At 40.4% G+C, this 18016-nt stretch overlaps 1 protein-coding gene across 1 annotated transcript in view; it reads left to right on the forward strand.

Moving 5' to 3' along the window:
* The window catches only part of ank2b (ankyrin 2b, neuronal), a 76166-nt gene that overhangs the window by 13691 nt on the left and 44459 nt on the right, over positions 1–18016 (forward strand). The window contains exons 4-20 of the mRNA XM_079184361.1: positions 810–908; positions 1638–1736; positions 1945–2043; positions 3018–3203; positions 8461–8559; positions 9470–9568; positions 9771–9869; positions 10780–10977; positions 11160–11258; positions 12971–13069; positions 13208–13306; positions 13421–13618; positions 15377–15475; positions 15946–16044; positions 17114–17311; positions 17621–17719; positions 17838–17936. Coding sequence (XP_079040487.1) covers positions 810–908; positions 1638–1736; positions 1945–2043; positions 3018–3203; positions 8461–8559; positions 9470–9568; positions 9771–9869; positions 10780–10977; positions 11160–11258; positions 12971–13069; positions 13208–13306; positions 13421–13618; positions 15377–15475; positions 15946–16044; positions 17114–17311; positions 17621–17719; positions 17838–17936 — 2067 coding nt within the window. The remainder of the gene's footprint in view (positions 1–809; positions 909–1637; positions 1737–1944; positions 2044–3017; positions 3204–8460; positions 8560–9469; positions 9569–9770; positions 9870–10779; positions 10978–11159; positions 11259–12970; positions 13070–13207; positions 13307–13420; positions 13619–15376; positions 15476–15945; positions 16045–17113; positions 17312–17620; positions 17720–17837; positions 17937–18016) is intronic.

An 18016-nucleotide genomic window follows, 5' to 3' on the forward strand; every position in this document is an offset into this window, starting at 1 on the left:
AGGTCTGCTGGAAGTGTACATAAAACAAACCGTATTATAGCAAAAAGGATAAGCCTAATTAGCCCCTTGTAATTTGGTCTTCTGTCGGTTTATTACAAAACCATTTGAGATCAAACATTCGGGTGGCAATCTCTTATTTTATTCACCTTGTCCTTTCTAGCCTAGCAAGCCCATCCCACCTCTTCCCTGCCAACCAAGCAGCACATGACACCGAAGAGCGCTACACAGATATTAATAACGTAGGTGTCAAGTTAAGGGACATTAAGTTGTCAGTATTATCTGTAATTTGAAATGTATCAGATCTTCTAGCTTCTGTAAGCTTTTTTGAAATGTGTTTCTAGCTAGTTTGGTATTTAAGAACCAACCCCCATATTCATTTATTTTCTCTACCAATTGCCAATCAATACCAAAGATATTGATATTTGAGTAGAAGGGATTAACAAGGTATCATGAAAAATAAGAGGATGTTTGGTTGACCACCAAACAAACACACACACACAGACACACTCACACACCTATTTATATCTTCATTCCATGGACTGGCTCTGCTCCACGCAAGCATAACGTGGAACAACATCTGACCCAACTTTGATTGCCAAATCTTTGATATTTCAGTCTGTCCCTCCACATGTAAGAGTGAGGGACAGCCACACATTCAAAATTAAGAAACTGAGAAAAAGAGGCAGTCTCAGTTAGCTATGGACCTGTTGGAGGAGGTAATCCCTTCTCTTTTCCATTTGGATTTAGTCTTTGTTGGTGTTAAGTTGTTAGAATTTGGGCCTGACCTTTCCTCCCTCGTCTCTTTCCAGAATGGTCTCAATGCACTGCACCTTGCAGCCAAGGAGGGCCATGTTGATCTGGTCCAGGAGCTTTTGGAGCGAGGTGCCGCAGTGGATTCGGCCACAAAGGTAGGTCTCAGCTTCAAACTGAGCGTGTTTTTATATTCTTACTTTGTCACCTATCTGTGTTTTTTTCATACTCAACTTGTAGCTGCCCTGCAGTCATGTATTGACTTCTTTAATGCTGAACATCATAACACATTAGACTAGTATATGGTCTCTGCAGGCGTACGGTTTTCAGTCGTGTGTGAGTGTGGATCAGTTTGTCCAAGGCTAATCTCTTATACTACTGGACCTATCAGCCTGATATATTTTGTGCTTATTTATGAGTGTATGCTAAAGGGCCTCTCGTGATTTTTGCCAAAAAATGTATGAACTGTTTTATACCATCATTGGCTGTTCTTAACCGGCCAGTAGGGGCCACAAGTGACCAACAACTGCTTCAGTAGCAAAAGGCTTTTCAGGTAATTGGATAGTCTAAAAACAAGCCTTACCCAATCTGTTGCAGGCCACATTTTCTCTAAAACAAGGACTTCCAGACAAAAGTTTGGTCTCATTTTGAACCTGAGCATCTGCGACATAATCCCATACCCAATATGTTAAGCTACACTAAAAAGATCACACTTTATTTCTTTGTTCTTCGCTGCCATCTTGACTGTAACGAAGCGGGGAGAACACTTTAGTGAGATCCACCTTTTTGGAAGGGGAGGAGGAGACACACCTGCCGGATATCTTCACACTACTGAGTGCAAGGAAATGCTTCTTCTCATTGTCCTTTCATATTTTCTATTAATCCAGAAAGGAAACACAGCACTTCACATATCCTCCCTAGCTGGTCAGGCTGAAGTAGTAAAGATCCTGGTCAAACGAGGAGCTGACATCAATTCACAGTCTCAGGTGAGCTTCTGTACTCTGCTGCTGAAGTCGTTTCATTCTGCTACCCTCTTGAGAGGCAATGGCAATATCATCTCCTGTATTACTCATCATTAATATCATGCTAGAGAGCAGTACTTTTATTTTTGGCTGCGTCTGGTTGAGTAAATACTGTGTATGTTCATGACCTGTAGTTTATTGGTAACCTCTTGTATTTGCTTGTGTGCTGTAGAATGGATTCACTCCTCTGTACATGGCTGCCCAGGAGAATCACATGGATGTGGTGCGATACCTGCTTGAGAATGGAGGCAACCAGAGCACTGCGACTGAGGTGAGAGGAGTGTGTGTATTTAAGATGACAACATCAGACAACATCAGACTATGACTTCACACATAGTCTGGCGACTGTGGCTAAGTTGACAGGGTCGTCCTTCAATCAGAGGATCGGCGGTTCGATTAAAATATTGTGGCATCCATCCTGGAGATGTTGAGACATTCTACCATGAAAAATGTCAGCATGCTAGTAGCGCCAGTGGAAACGTTATGGGACCACCAAGTCATTAGCACACTTCCTCTGGGAATCATGATGACGAATGACAAAATGTCATGGCTGAATCACCACCACCATCAGGAGATCACCAAAGTCAATAGGGTTCATCCTCTGGGGATTACAAATGTCCATACAAAATGTCAAGGCAATCCATTTAGTATTGGTAAAGACATTTAAGTCCTGACCAAAGTGGTTGACTCACTGACTGCCAAACATTGACATGAGTGAGTCTTCTTGCTCAGAGGTTTCATATTGAGAATGAACCATGGTTCAACCAGTTTGCAGTATATGGAGGAAGTATGGAGGAAGTTTTATTGATGGAAGCTTAGCAGTGATAGGAAAAGCTTCAGAGTAAAAGTAAATGGTAATAATTAGAGAATTAAAATAGAATTTTCTGTTAAAAAGATGAAGTGAGAACAACGCAGAATGGCAATCGCTTGGCTGTGATTGCCTGATGGAATCAATGCTGGGGAAATGGACATTATTGTGAATTAAACACATCAACCGTTAAAGAACAGGACCTGTAATTACAACCTCTTTATTGTTTTTTACCCGGCCTTGATAAGGGACTTTTTCTGTCCTTCCTATTATTTGAGATTTGGCCATTATTTAAAAAACATATTTTAGTTGAGAATTTACTGCTTCAGCACTCATTGAATGTCTTTCATCCAAACAAGTCAGAATTTTGGAGATGATCTTTTAGAGTCATTACTAAATGAGATGGAGCTAAACTTAACTTGTCTTCTTTCACCCAGGATGGCTTCACCCCTCTGGCCATCGCCCTCCAACAGGGCCACAACCAGGTGGTTTCTGTCCTACTGGAGAATGATACTAAAGGCAAGGTCCGCCTGCCTGCCTTGCACATTGCTGCGCGCAAGGACGACACCAAGTCAGCCGCCCTGCTCCTCCAGAACGACCACAATGCTGATGTCCAGTCGAAGGTAAGTCCATAGCGCCATTTGAGTTGGGGTAGGTCGGCATGTGTGGAAGTCAAGCTAGGGTGGTGCTATTTGTTTGTGCCAATGTGTCCATACCGTGGTCATGAGGACTTTTATAAAATATATGAAATATGAGGCTGTAGTGGATTTTGATAGATGAGTAGGTGGAAAGCTGACAACATACAGTTACATAGAAGGTGATTACATTCCAGTACTGTGGACGTCTCATGTGTAGGCTGAGCTGTAGTTGTAGTAATGACATTACTGCTGCTGATGACGTTAGAAACCTCAATGATGAGGTTTCTACCCACAGGGATGATCTTTTAGCTCATATCGATGACATTCCTACCTACCCGGGGTCTTGGCATTTCAATACACATATGTGAAGTGTTTCTACCTATGGTTATGATTGTTTTAAATACAGGGGGATGTTTCTATATAAGGCCACGCTGTTCTGAAAAAACAGGGGCTTTTTTGTGTTTGTGTCCAATTATGATATTTAAGCCCATGAAAAAGATCTGAAATGTTAAGATATGCTCTTGTGTTATAATATTTTTGTCTCCATAGATGACTATAATTCTACGCACAGTACATTTGCTCTGTTTCACCCAGTTGGCGCTACATCTAAATGGGAATCCTATGGGTCCCGATGTTAACAGGAAAACCAAAACTTAGAAGTCACAGGAAATGTATGCCAGTCTTGATAGGCCACCATCATGGTATCATTTTCCATGTCATTGTGGATAAGTTAGTTCAGTACAGCATTACTCAACATTAGGTACCTCCTAAATCTCTTATTTGAGATGTCCTTGCTCCTCGTTCGCCATCTCAAAGCTCTTATTTCTGTTCTGAGGAGCAAGGAGGGATCTCTGAGGAGCCATGAGAAAGGATACACGAGAGCAGAGAGGGGGACCTCTCGTGATTGATAATGACCATAAAGAGCAAAGGCAGATGTAGCTGGATGTTGTTGTAGCATCATAAAAGCTATAGGGAGGAGTCTGAGGTGGAGGTCAACAAAGGCATGAGACTTAACTGTAACTGTCAACTAAGTGTCAAGAGGTGTTCAGTACATGTACGAACACGCCTTTAACTTCAAGCCGATCTGACTAAACTGAATCATGTTACTGACCCAAACAGTAGCTTTTAGCTGTGCAGCAATCAGATAACAATCACAGCAGGTGTAAATCCTCCAATCTGATGAATATGATTTAGTGTATGATAGCAGACCACTAACTTGCCATGATGTACTTTTGCCATGAAGCTGTATTTCTGTGTATAGCGTGTTTGTGTTTCCATCTGTGTGTCTGTGCATCTCTCTATTTCTCTCTTCCTCTCTCGTTCAGTGTCTCTGTGCCTGCCACGTCCCTCCTGGTCCTGCCACTAACTGGGTCTCTCCCTCTTTTTCCTTTCTCTCTTTAAATGCCACCTCTCACACACTTCCCCCCTCACCCCTCTCCTACCTCACTGCACCGGTATCTAAGTGTAGCACTGTCCACTGCATGGAGTGTGCCACTGTCTGCAGGTTGTATGGTGGTGTTATTCAAGGCTGCATGCAACCAATGGGTGGGGAAAAGGGGGTGGGGGGGATCAATCTGGGGTCAATCCAGTATTGGTGGGAAGTCTCAGTTACCTGTTGATGTAGGAACAAAGTGTTCCTCTGATAGTGGCTTTAAGTGACGTGGCTCGAGTGGAGATGGTTTACTGCACACCTCAGTCGTTTATGCATCTTCCTGAAGGTATTGCTTCTACAGTTGCTACCGTATAGTTCAACAAGGCACCAATTATGTTGTTATGTAACAAAACACTGTGGAGGCAACTCGGGGAACATGCATGCGTTTAGTATAATATGTGGTTCAGCTGTTGTGATGCCTCCCTGCTCAATACGACTCATTAGGAATAGCCCAGAGGAGAACAGCTATAAACAGTAGCATGTACAGTCACACTCAAACACATATGTAAACATGGAACACATATTTCTGTCTCACACGGCACAGTTCTATTCAAAAACCAGTACAGTGACCGCCATCTGAACTGTCTGCTTACATGTCAGTTCAATAAACTAATAATCATATTGAAAAAGAAACCTTTCCTGTCAAAAAATCCTGTTTCAATCAATTAAGGGCAATTTCACAAGCTGTAGTCCAGTTGGCTGGTGCGGATCAGAGTGAAATTGATACGCTGGGGGGCGTTTACGAAGGAGTTACTTTATTTACTGTGCGCATGAATCCCTTCTCCTCCAGTTCATCAGAAATGACTTTATATACCTCACTGTTTCTGTGGACTTTATTTAGAATATTCTGTCTGTTCACTTCAGCCTGGATTTCAAACAAACATTGGACTTCTGTCCACTCATGTTAACCAATTGTAGTCATTTAATCACCTGCATTTTGGTTCACTTCCCTCAATTGGATCAGTTTAGGTTTTCACTGCCATTGAACCACACTAGGGTTCAACACAGCTTGGGAAAGGTGGTCGTTTTGGGCCACAGCAGAAAACCAGAAAACTTCCCACATGAACCGCACCAGAGTTTGAATCAAACGGGCTAAATATTGGTTTGTGAACGTTCCCAAAAACACTGTTCAATAAATTCTACTTATTACAACCATATTGCAAATAAGCATTTTGCACTATTCTTAAAAAATGTTGGACCAAACAATCATTACCAAATAATTGAAAATGGAAACAGTCATTAGCTGCATCTCCACAAGACCTTAAGCTTTGACATATCACCTCCGTGTCAACAAGACATGTAGAGCACACTAAAGGGAAGTGAGCCACACCAGCCACGTCGCTTGCCAGCTTCATTTCAGCACAGCTGTGCTGCTGTGGATCTGACTGCAGTGCAGTAATGTGTTCAACCATCCTAACTGAAGTGATCTTTCCCTCCCTCATTCCTGCTGCTTCAGATGATGGTCAATAGGACTACTGAGGTATACACACGCTCCTTTGATCTCCACAGCTTCACTGTACCGTCCCATTTTCTTATTTCACTTTTCTTTCCCTCCACCATTTATTTTATTTCACTTCCACAGCACTGCATGGTGTAAATAAAGAGCATTTGGTTTATTTTACAGTTTCTGTTGGTTTGGTATGATAAGAGGTTAACATGCACGGCTGACACGAATGCCCAAGCTGCTGCCGTGTGTCCTGCGCTCGCACTGTCAGCAAATCTTTCATTTTCAGCTTTAGATCATTTATTCATTCTCTGTGAGCATTTTCATTGTTTTATCCCCAGTTTAAACTGTTTTTGTCACCAGTCAGGACGACCCTTTTGTTTCTGTCATATCTGACACCCACAATACATTAACCAACACCTCTAAACAACATCGTTATTGAGATGTAAGGTTTATTGATTTATTTTTATTTATCACATTTCTATCCTGCAAGGTTTTGATTTGATGAATACTGTGCTGATGCATCTTTGTGAACAGCTATAAATGTATATTGTCCGCAAGTCTGTCTTGTAATTGTGTGTGTTCATGTTGTGTTGCATGATTTCTAGGGATGCACTATGACCTGCTTAGTTTAAAACAGTGTTGGTTGAACTATAGCATACAATATACTACCTTAAGGATGGAAGTCCAGTGCTAACAAAATAAAAATGAAATCATTTAATCAAAGTAAAATTAAATTTCCCATTTGTGTGCCGTTAAAAATGCTAAAACTCTGATTTGTATTTTCATGTTCAAAATGTATAAATAGGCCACTATCAAAGCAAAAACGTTATTGATCATTCATTTTCAGTGCTACAAAGCATAACATTGCCAAGATAATATTAAAATTCAAAGTAAAATGTTTCTCTGTTTTCATTTTCAATAGAGCTGACGATGTGCAGTCTGTATAAATCCTGAAAATGCAAACATTTTCTTAAAATCTATAATTGAAATGTCCATTTCCTCACTTTGACAAATATTATAAAGGACGCCAGAGAAGATATTTCCATAATAACAATATTAGCTAAAAACAGGACATAATTCACCAGACAGAGGGAAGTCTGGGTCAGCCTGCTTGGCCTGCTGCCACCGTGCCCCCCCCCCCCCCGGGTAAGCGGAGGAAAATGGATGGATGGATGGAGGACATAATTCAAATTAAACTTGTACAGTTAAAATTGTTAGATTGCATATTGTCTGCAATTTTAAAAATTGTAAATGATGCAAAGTCTCAATATGGCTTTTTATTTTCATTCTAATATCCATTGTGGCAGTCATTTAGCATTTTCAAACATGTTAAGTAATATGCAAATGTTATTTCTTCTAAAATCCTTAATGCACACAAATAGAAACATTTAAATTGATTAAATCATTTTATTTTAATATTATCAATCCTGGTCCTCTAAACATGAAACTTCCTGTTCAAGTATTATAAATGCATGCTTGTATGTAGATCTCCAAATTGCTGGCATTTGACTTTTTCTCTTTACACTACAACACTAATGAGTGATGACATGGGAAACCTGTAAAGCTCTAAAGGTCTCACCTCTTAGCCAACGACTTGGCATTGCATAGCATGTTGCACCCATGCTACCTTCATTTGCACCATTCTAAGCTTCTGACTGTGTAACGTTTTTAAACCATCACGTTAGTCACTGTATTCTTCACACCTTTGTAAACAACTTTTTCACATTAAATCGGACCACACTTACAGAATGGCAAGGTAAGGCAAGAATCTCACAACTACTCCAACCTGCTCTGCAATCTCTAACTTTTCTCATATATTTCTCATTGCTAACTCTTTTACTTCTATGACGTACAGTTGACATAGTGCACTTTGGTGTTGATCAGAAATGTTCCCTCTTTATGATTTGACTATCATTTGGTGTTGTTTGGGGAGCTGATATTGTTTGTCCATCTTGATGACTCTGTACACTCTACATCTATTTGTTCTGCTTCAGTTTTTGTTGTTTTCATTTCAAATTGTATTGTGAAGCCTAGGAAAGGCCTCCTTTTACTTTTCTTTCTGTGTTTGATAACCTGCATGGAAGTGACATTTCTGACTGTTTTGGGGTTGTGTGTATGGTGCTACAGATTCTGACTTGAACATTTTAAGAACTGATTTTTACTTTTTCCTGTGACTTTTTATTTCATTTTCTTTTCTCTCAGTTTAGTTTTTGTTCACCTGTGATGCTTGATGCGACTGCTGCATGCTGGGAAGACTAAAGATCAAGAGTCACGATTCAAAGTTCAAGGACATGAAGTAAAGGCTAACGTCTGACCTCTGTCCCCCTCCCTGTGTGTTTTACTCTTTCCTGTCTGTCTTCCAGAGCGGATTCACTCCCCTTCATATCGCTGCCCACTATGGCAACGTCAATGTGGCCACTCTTCTGCTGAACCGAGGGGCAGCAGTGGACTTCACGGCGAGGGTAGGGTTCCTCACTAATAAGCCCTGTTTTTGGGGCCTGATTAGGGCATGGAAACACAGTATCATTGCACTGGAACACTTCTGCACAGCATTGTTGGCTACTGAATTTCAGGGCTGTTTGCTATTAGGTTTAATTTCTTAATTAGCATTTGCCTCTTTGTAGTTTGCAGGTTCCTCTCTTGAATTTAATTTCCAGCCTTTCAGTGGTTTTTTTTGTCTCTTTTAATATCATCCAGAAAACAGATTCAGATGTGCTATTTTCAGCCACGCGAGCAGTGTGGCTAAAAATAGCTGCTTTTTTTCTCACCTTGCACTCTACTCAGCCTCATGGGATTGCTTGTGTGGCTAACATGGAGGCAGCAGAGATTTTAAATCGAATGTGGTTAAAAGGTTTGAGAGAATGCACTCGTATGAGGCACACCAGCTTCCGGTTTGAGACACTTTCAGACTGGACTGGTTCAAGTATTGCTGAGAAAAAGTCTTTTACAGTGTCAGTGTAGAGTGACAGTATTTCAAGGAAACAAGCAAACAGTGAATAGCAACTGAACGTAGAATTGAAAAGCACAAGATAACATTTGAATGCAAATGTATTTTTATTTTAGAATAAGATATATTTTAGAGACTCAGTTAATTGACGCAAGAAGTAAAAATCACATTACCTTTAAATTAGATGCTAAACTATAAATTCAGGTTCGTCAATTGTTAAACTACGTTTGAACGTATTTGAGTTTAATGGTGATTGTTTTACATATGATTTTATTCTCAAATATAACTACACTAATATTCACCCGTCATATACAACTATATGAGCGTAGATGCAATTTCCATATTAGTAATCGTTTAACAAATATTTGTAATGTGTCTTAGTAAAACAAAATGCCTGTAACTAAAAGTCCTCTTCCTCTCTGTAGAATGGGATTACTCCTCTACATGTGGCGTCCAAGCGTGGCAACACGAACATGGTTGGCCTGTTACTAGACCGTGGCTCTGAGATTGATGCTAAAACAAGGGTGAGTATCGTGTGAAGCCGAACTATAGTATTGTCATATTAGTTATGAAGGGTTAGCCCAAGGTCAGCCAGTGACCTCAACAGACAAAAGAAACTTGGTAAAAAAAGGAAAAATGACATTTGTAAAGTGTCCGCAAGATGTATGTAAGATCAGTATGTATTTAATGACTATTGATACGTTTGTGTGTTTGTGTGTTCTGTAGGATGGATTGACTCCCCTACACTGTGCGGCCCGGAGTGGACATGATACAGCTGTGGAGCTGCTGCTGGAAAGAGGAGCACCCTTGCTGGCCAGGACCAAGGTGTGTCACCTGTGTATTCACCTTTTATACACTTCAAGCATGTTTCTCACTTACCTTTTCAAGCTGTGCCATATTTGTTGGTTAACAGATCACTAAGTAGTGAGTGTATACAGTCATCAGCTTCCTCAAAGTTACATTTCCTAACATGAGGTTCTCTACACCAAATAGTCCAGTACACATGGTCAGAATGTGGTTCTTTAGGCTTCAAACCTCTTCATGGTGCGGTCAAGAAGTGTCTTAAGGAACAGTATGACATTTTGGGAGATGTAATTTACCCTTGTCAGATGAGGAGATTGATAGCAAGGATTCTTATTTATTAAACAGAAAAAGAGGTGTAACTATAAGATACTGTGTTTTGAAAGTAGTTTACTTTTGACCCCCAACAGCATCCTGTTCATATACAGAAGTAAGGTTACTGTTGGTACTCCACTGTGAACTCCTGGATGTATTGATTCTTGTTAGCATTGTGCAGCAGGATACAACATGTAACTAGGATCACTTTTGAGTTTTTGACAGGTATATTTTGACATAGCTAACAGCTCAGTTCCTTATTGTTTCAGTCTATTGATTTAGGCTAAAAATACTCGTTGTAGCTGTATTTTTATCAATGTTCTGATTCTGGGTACGACTGCATTTTAAGTGTGTAATGCTTCATTTCAGCAGTATTAGAATAAAAACAAAACATTTCAAATGTGAATTAATTCAATGTAAACATCACAGACACATTTGACATATTATGGCCTTCTATAGATTAATCGCGAAGATGTTAGCAAGCATTTGCCTATTTACACAGAGCAACATTGACTTTCATTTGAAGTTGTGCTTGTGTCTAATATTGACTTTTCTATCTGCTCTGTTTTCATTTCTATCCGTCTCCTTCAAAGTAAATGAGCTCTCTTTCACATTTTAGAACGGGCTGTCTCCTCTTCACATGGCGGCACAAGGCGACCATGTTGAATGCGTCAAACACCTTCTGCAGCACAAGGCTCCCGTTGACGATGTCACGCTGGACTACCTGACAGCGTTACATGTGGCAGCTCACTGCGGTCACTACAGAGTCACCAAACTGCTGCTGGACAAGAGGGCCAACCCCAACGCAAGGGCTCTGGTATGAAACAAAGATATTATGGAACTGTAACAATCCCCCTCTGGAGAGATCAAGCTAAGGACTGAACAGGCTCTGATGACTATCATTCAGCTCTGTTAAATATTGTTTACTGTGTGTGTGTGTGTGTGTGTGTGTGTGTGTGTGTGTGTGTGTGTGTGTGTGTGTGTGTGTGTGTGTAACAGAACGGCTTCACTCCGCTGCACATAGCCTGTAAGAAGAACCGAGTGAAAGTGATGGAGCTGCTGGTCAAATATGGAGCCTCTATCCAGGCCATTACAGAGGTACGTCACTCACCTGAGAGGAAGTGAATGTTTCTTTGAACCCACTGGTACTACCTGATGGGCCGGGGTCTGTTTTGGTATCTTACGTCTGGCTTTACCTCACATCATACCAAAGAGGACTTCTAGATAGTAGGTTAACAGAAGTTTGGGTTTTATCCTGAAGTTCCCAACTTTTTATTTTGATATTAAGAATTAACTTAAACATAGAATACATATTAATATATATATATATATATATATATATATATATATATATATATATAATATGGACTCACACTGTACTCTTTGAAAGGAAATCCCATATTAACCTTTTTGACAAGAAGCTTTGAAGTCGTACTGCTAAACTTGTCTGAAGCTAACATTAGAAGACAAACTTATTCAGTAAACTATGTACATTTCACTGAACAGCAGCCACTGTGAGAGATATTTATTTATGGGGTAATGTTAATTGCTTAAACAAAGAGTAGCACAAATAGTCCTCAAGTTGACTATTTACTATATACCTCAAGTATAACATTGGCTAACATTAGCCACCATAAGCTTCCGCCATACCAGACCAAAAAAGGCTGAGGCAGCAAAACCACTGAGTGTACTGAATTAAGTAAAGGTTAGTTTTATCACTAATGAGTTCGTCTTTTAACTTGTAAGAGGGAAAATGTGTCACTTCTTCTTTCAAATGAGTCACAACTACCACAACTGCATTTCCTTCTGTTCTATTTCCATAGAATAAATAATGAGCACATTAAGGTTACGTTGGACATTAAAGCAGATATAAAATCATGTAATTCTATATAGTATAGTATTTGATGTATTGGACTGTTTAATGTCTAACCCCAGACTATATTACTAAATACATATTGTTTTTTAGTAAATAATGTGGATTTAGTTATTAATATTATGATATCTTAATTCAATAATTTAATTGTTCATATATTCAACAGTTTTCTCTCTTTTTTTTGGGGTTATATTTAGGCATACTTAGAACCTTTAATTTAAAACTGTCTGTATGTATTATTTAAGTTCTTCTTTGTTTGATGCAAACATATGCATAGTACAGTATGGATGGTAATGTGAAAAGTACAGTCTAAGCATGGAAAACATGTGTGCACCCCTGAATAAAAATCCATTCCTACAAACGGACTGGTCACCTAAAAACTGTGTTCCCATACAACAACAGTGTAATGTCAATTACGTTTCGAGGGCAACATTTTCTCCCAGATTTTGTTTTTGGCATACCACAAATATGTTTGTAATCATAGTTTGCGGACATCCATGTACAAACAAAAGCAGGACTTTCACCTAGGAGACCTCTGTTTGTGTCCAAAGAAACTAACAACATTGTTTTAATGTTTTACTAAAACTAACCAGGTAGTTTTGTTTTAGCTTATTTCAATTTACTACGTCAACCACGTGTTTAAAACTGGGATTGTAATCAGGGAGAAAATAGAAAGTAGTTTAGTTGTTGGGAACAGGATTTTGTAGTCTCAGTTAGTACCTTTATTTTGTACGTTAGTTGTGGAACACTGTTTCCTACTAAGTGTTGCCAATGCTGCTCTAGGGAAAGTAGCTGGTCAGAAATCAACAAAAATTGCCAGATGACATCATGATGACATCATGTATTTGTTTGATGAGCTCTTCTTGAGTAACAGATATGTGTTCAACATGACTGACTTGTCCTATTGTTCCTCTTTTGCTTCCCTTCCTGTGTCCAGTCTGGTTTGACTCCCATCCACGTAGCAGCCTTCATGGGTCACCTGAACATCGTCCTGCTGCTGCTGCAGAATGGAGCCTCGCCCGACGTCAGCAATATTGTGAGTGAAAGTCATTTGTGATTTAGTTCTTTTTAAGTGAGAATAGTGACTCGAAATAACACAGTGACCGGTCAGCTGGTTTTATTATGTTTAAATATGTGTGAATTGACCCTGCTGACCTGTATGTTGTGTGTACAGCGTGGGGAAACGGCGTTACACATGGCAGCCAGGGCAGGTCAGGTGGAGGTGGTCAGATGTCTGCTGAGGAACGGAGCAATGGTGGACGCCAGGGCACGGGTGAGACTGCTGTTATCTATAGCAGCACACCAGGGAACAGGTGTACTTTAGGGTTTTGCCACCATGCAGAATCAGAATCAAGTGTTAATTTTGATGTCACTGTGCCGTCTTCAGGAGGACCAGACTCCCCTCCACATTGCGTCCCGTCTGGGAAAAACAGAGATTGTGCAGCTGTTGCTGCAACACATGGCCCATCCGGACGCTGCCACAACCAACGGCTACACCCCCCTCCACATCTCTGCTAGGGAGGGCCAGGTGGAGACAGCCTCTGTCCTGCTAGAGGCCGGAGCTTCACACTCACTGGCTACCAAGGTGGGTTGAGGAGACATGTTTTGTCTTTAAATGTGGCTACTTTTCCCTCCAGCTAAGTCCTAGAAGCATTCCGAGAGTAGTCAGCAGGGCTCAATACTGACTTTTAAAAGTGGTTGACACATCAGCTTTTGGTTTGCCGGAACTAAAAATATGATGCCAATTTTAGTCACCTGATATTTTGAGTAATTAAGATACTCTACAGTTACAAAGAACTTCATTTGCTTTGCCTTTAAAACAGATGCCTTTGTGCACGTGAGTAAATAAATCAGCTCACGTGTATCAATGTCTAGTTCTGTTTCTGACTGTAACAGCAACGTTTAAGTCACTGATACAACAAATATTAAATATTAATGTATTTTGGGGTGCAGGTTTTGCTTTTTGCGTTTCCTATTTTCACATGTTAAGAAGTGGTTTGCACTGATGGCAACCAAAGGACAAGGATTAGTTGCCAATTGTTTTAATGGTTGCCAATAGGAACCTGGCAACCCTTACTGTCTGTCCCTGATTGAGGATTTCATTATTTCATGGAATGACGTCAAAGACCAAATGCCTCCCAGCCATGTGGGGAATACACTTTTGATGAGAAAATGAATATCAATCTCGCTGTAGTCAGGACATGTTAGCCTGGCTCAGATAGTGAAGAAGGTACAGTATTACTGTATGTGCAGGTCTCTGTCTGACCCACTTTTGGTGAATAATTGACGAGGCTGTGAATCTTTCCTCTGGAGCCTGAACGCAGTCAAGTGATTTATCATCACCACTGTGGAGGTGTTCACCAGAAGGAGCTGCTGAGAAACTTTGCATCCAGTCTACGACAGATTAGTCCTTTAATGTATTCATACGCCATGAAGGGTGAGACAAAGCTCTGTGTGATGCAGTGTGTTCGTTAGGGTTCAGTGGTTATCCCCTTGATGTCTCTCTCCTTGGTTTCCCTCTGGGGAAGAAGGGTGTGGCTGTTGCTACGGAAACAGAATCAGGAAAAGTTGTTTTCAGGGATAACGCTCTCCATCCATCCGAGCATGTTCATAATAGTCCTTATGCTTGATTTGCATAGGGTTTTTTCTTTCCTCTCTCCCCCATCCATCTCCTCTCCATTCTATTTTTTCTGTTTTGTCCAATCACCGATTACATCAGATATAATCCGGGGTTTGACAAACAAAGGATTCTTCCATCCATGGGCAGGGCTTGGTCATAAAAACACTGGTCATGTGGTTTCTGTCAGCTCCAGACTAGTCATACTATTTAGTCAAAGGGCCCCCTCTGCTGGATTCATTGTGAAAGGATTATATTTCATATTTTTGGGTAAGGTTACCGAGAGTTGCATCAGCATGTCAGTCAGCTAGGTGTTCTTTCTATTGTTTTATGTCACTAACAAAACAGACACCCATTGTCCCTCTAGGAATCATATCTGATGAGAATTGACTTTTATTTTGTATCTAAAAATATGTTGTCAATATGTAAAACATTGTAGTCTAGTGGACTGTTTCCCATGTTGCTGAACAGCTCTTGCTGTCCCTTAGGGCCATGACATATACAATGATTCAACTTATGGATATATGTAAATCTAAATCTAAAAAATTATACAATAATAACAAATTCAAATGAAATAGATAAATAAATACATCATTTGCTTGTGTCTTTCGGTGTTGAAATAATATGAATATTTATGTAGAGGGAGATCATAGCACTAATTAAGATGACCTGAGATGATATCCTGTATTTACTGTCTTTAACCTTTGATCTCCTTTCCCTCCACAGAAAGGTTTCACTCCTCTGCATGTGGCCTCCAAGTACGGAAGCCTAGATGTAGCCAAACTTCTGCTGCAGCGTCAAGCTCCACCTGATTTTGCTGGAAAGGTAAGCGTTTAAAATATAAAGCATCTTAATCTTTATAGTTTTTGGAGTACAATCTATGAGATGTTGCTCATGATGTAAAATATAATTAAAATGATGCCCACTCTCTAAATGTTTTGGTGAATCCTTTTTGTGCATGTCAATTTAAAAGTTTTTTTTAAATCTAAAACGAGTTTTGCCATTTTTCTGTATTGAGGGCAGTGGTAAGCCTAGTTTCAATAAGCCACTCTCTCATTTGGATTAACTGTGCTAAATTACAGAAAACATACAACAGATAACAGAAGCCTGTTTACATTAAAATCCCTTTGATCCTGTCAGCTTTTGCTGTCCGATATATCTTTAATTCATCTCAACCTGCAGTCTAACCCCCTTTAACAAGTCCTCTTAACTGTGTGTGTGTGTGTGTGTGTGGTGTCTTGGTGCTGCACTAACTGCTGTCTAAACCATGTGCACTCACCGTCCATCCCTCACAGAACGGCCTCACCCCGCTTCATGTCGCAGCACATTACGATAACCAGAAGGTGGCGCTCCTGCTTTTGGACAAAGGAGCGTCCCCCCACACCATGGCCAAGGTGAGAGTCCACAGTAAAGAGCTGACTCTGCTGGGGAGAACTGGAGATGCTGAGGGGGAAATAATTGTCAAGTGTAAGATGTGTGAAGTAGTGGACAGTTTAGTATGAAGGTACACATGGGATGGTCAAATCGGACCGTGCGTAACGTGCCATCATAAACATCATAAACATCATAAACATACTGCTGGAACGAGCAGAAATCTTTCCAGCGGTAGCAGTCGAAAAGATGGAATCCTCTAAGAAAAGGTCTCTAACCTTTAGGCCACGGTGAAAAACAAAAGCAATTGTCTCTTTTTTTTAATGAAGACACCTCAAACCAATGGTAAATGAGGCAACATGGAATTCCTGCCTGTTATCTTCTTTTAGCTCCCAGTAAAATGGACTGTTTCAAAGTCATTATTATGTTTATTTACATTTTTTTGCTTTACAAATATACCGCAGTTTCATTTTTGATAAGGCTTATTTCCTGAAACATCTCACAGCAATCTTCAACAAACGTTACTCAACCAGGAGGAGATGGTGTATTTGTTGGGACCTATTTTGAGCTGAGGATTAACACACATTTGGTTTGCTGTAGTATTTTGGAGCAGCAGGTGGGTGTTTGTGGGATTGAGTCCAAATAAACTACAGTGTGTCTGTTCATGATGATGATGATGCAACATCGTCCAACAGTGCGGCTCACTGATTTGTTGTAATAACAATGGAGCTCTACGGCACACAGGAAGAAGAGATATCAGGCTTTGATACACACAATACTTGTGTATGTACTTATGTACACATGAGATTTGTTAACAGTGAATATATAGCCAGCCTCGTCCTCTAATGCTCGTCACATCACTTGGTAAGATGTGTCTCTTAGTAGTGTGCTACTACCATTCTGAAAACATATTCATTATATTTGGCATAAAACATTTGAGATTATTTTACAACATTAAAGGATAACCTGAAGTGACACCAAGGCTGTCAAGGTTAGTTCCTAAAGAGCGTTTTGTTATGTGAGGCTTTCAGCCGACGAGTCAGCCGTCTCAGTTGTCGCTCCGCAGTGACACCAGTTTCTCTCATGAACCAGAACGGCTACACTCCGCTCCACATCGCCGCAAAGAAGAACCAGATGGAGATCGCCACGGTGCTGCTGCAGTATGGAGCCGAGACCAACAACCTGACCAAGCAGGGTGTCACTCCGCTCCATCTGGCCTCCCAGGAGGGCCACGCTGACATGGCTGCCCTGCTCATGAGCAAGGAAGCCCAGGTCAACGTCCAAACTAAGGTACTGTGGAGTAATACAGCAATAAATCCTCAACGCAAGACAACAACATCACAAGTAGAATTACCATAAACAGTCTTTTTGGTTAAGTATTTATTAATTTGAGGAACAACCCATTAATTATACCTCTAGTATCATAATGTGTGAGTGTCTTTAATCACCCTGTAAATCAAATAATGAAAGCATGTGAAGACAAAGTCTATCTTCTTCACAGTGTCAAAGTAGCCACATTAGCTTATTTGACTGGACAGAATGTGGTCTGAATATGTCTGTTGTAACACTGTAAGTGTTCTGTGTGTGTTCCTCATGCAGAGCGGCCTGACTGCCCTCCATCTGGCGGCCCAGGACGATAAAGTGTCTGTTGGCGAGATCCTATCCAAACACGGAGCCAACCTCGACCAGCAGACCAAAGTATGAACATACTTTTTCCATTTCCTGTGTTTCTCCTTACACCTCCTGTCTGGTTATAGGATGATGTTATTCAGTGCTCAATAACAGTATTCTCACAATGTTTCCTGATGTTTTGCAGTTGGGATACACCCCGCTAATTGTAGCATGTCACTATGGTAACGCCAAGATGGTCAACTTCCTGCTTCAGAATGGAGCAAATGTCAATGCCAAAACCAAGGTACTGAAACTAAAGTGAAGCTCTCAGATACCATTTTTAACATTCATTATTTGATATTCATGCTTTTATTATAAAATGAT

Source organism: Pholis gunnellus, assembly GCF_910591455.1.
Source record: "Pholis gunnellus genome assembly, chromosome: 23".
NCBI classification, from domain to species: Eukaryota; Metazoa; Chordata; class Actinopteri; order Perciformes; family Pholidae; genus Pholis; species Pholis gunnellus.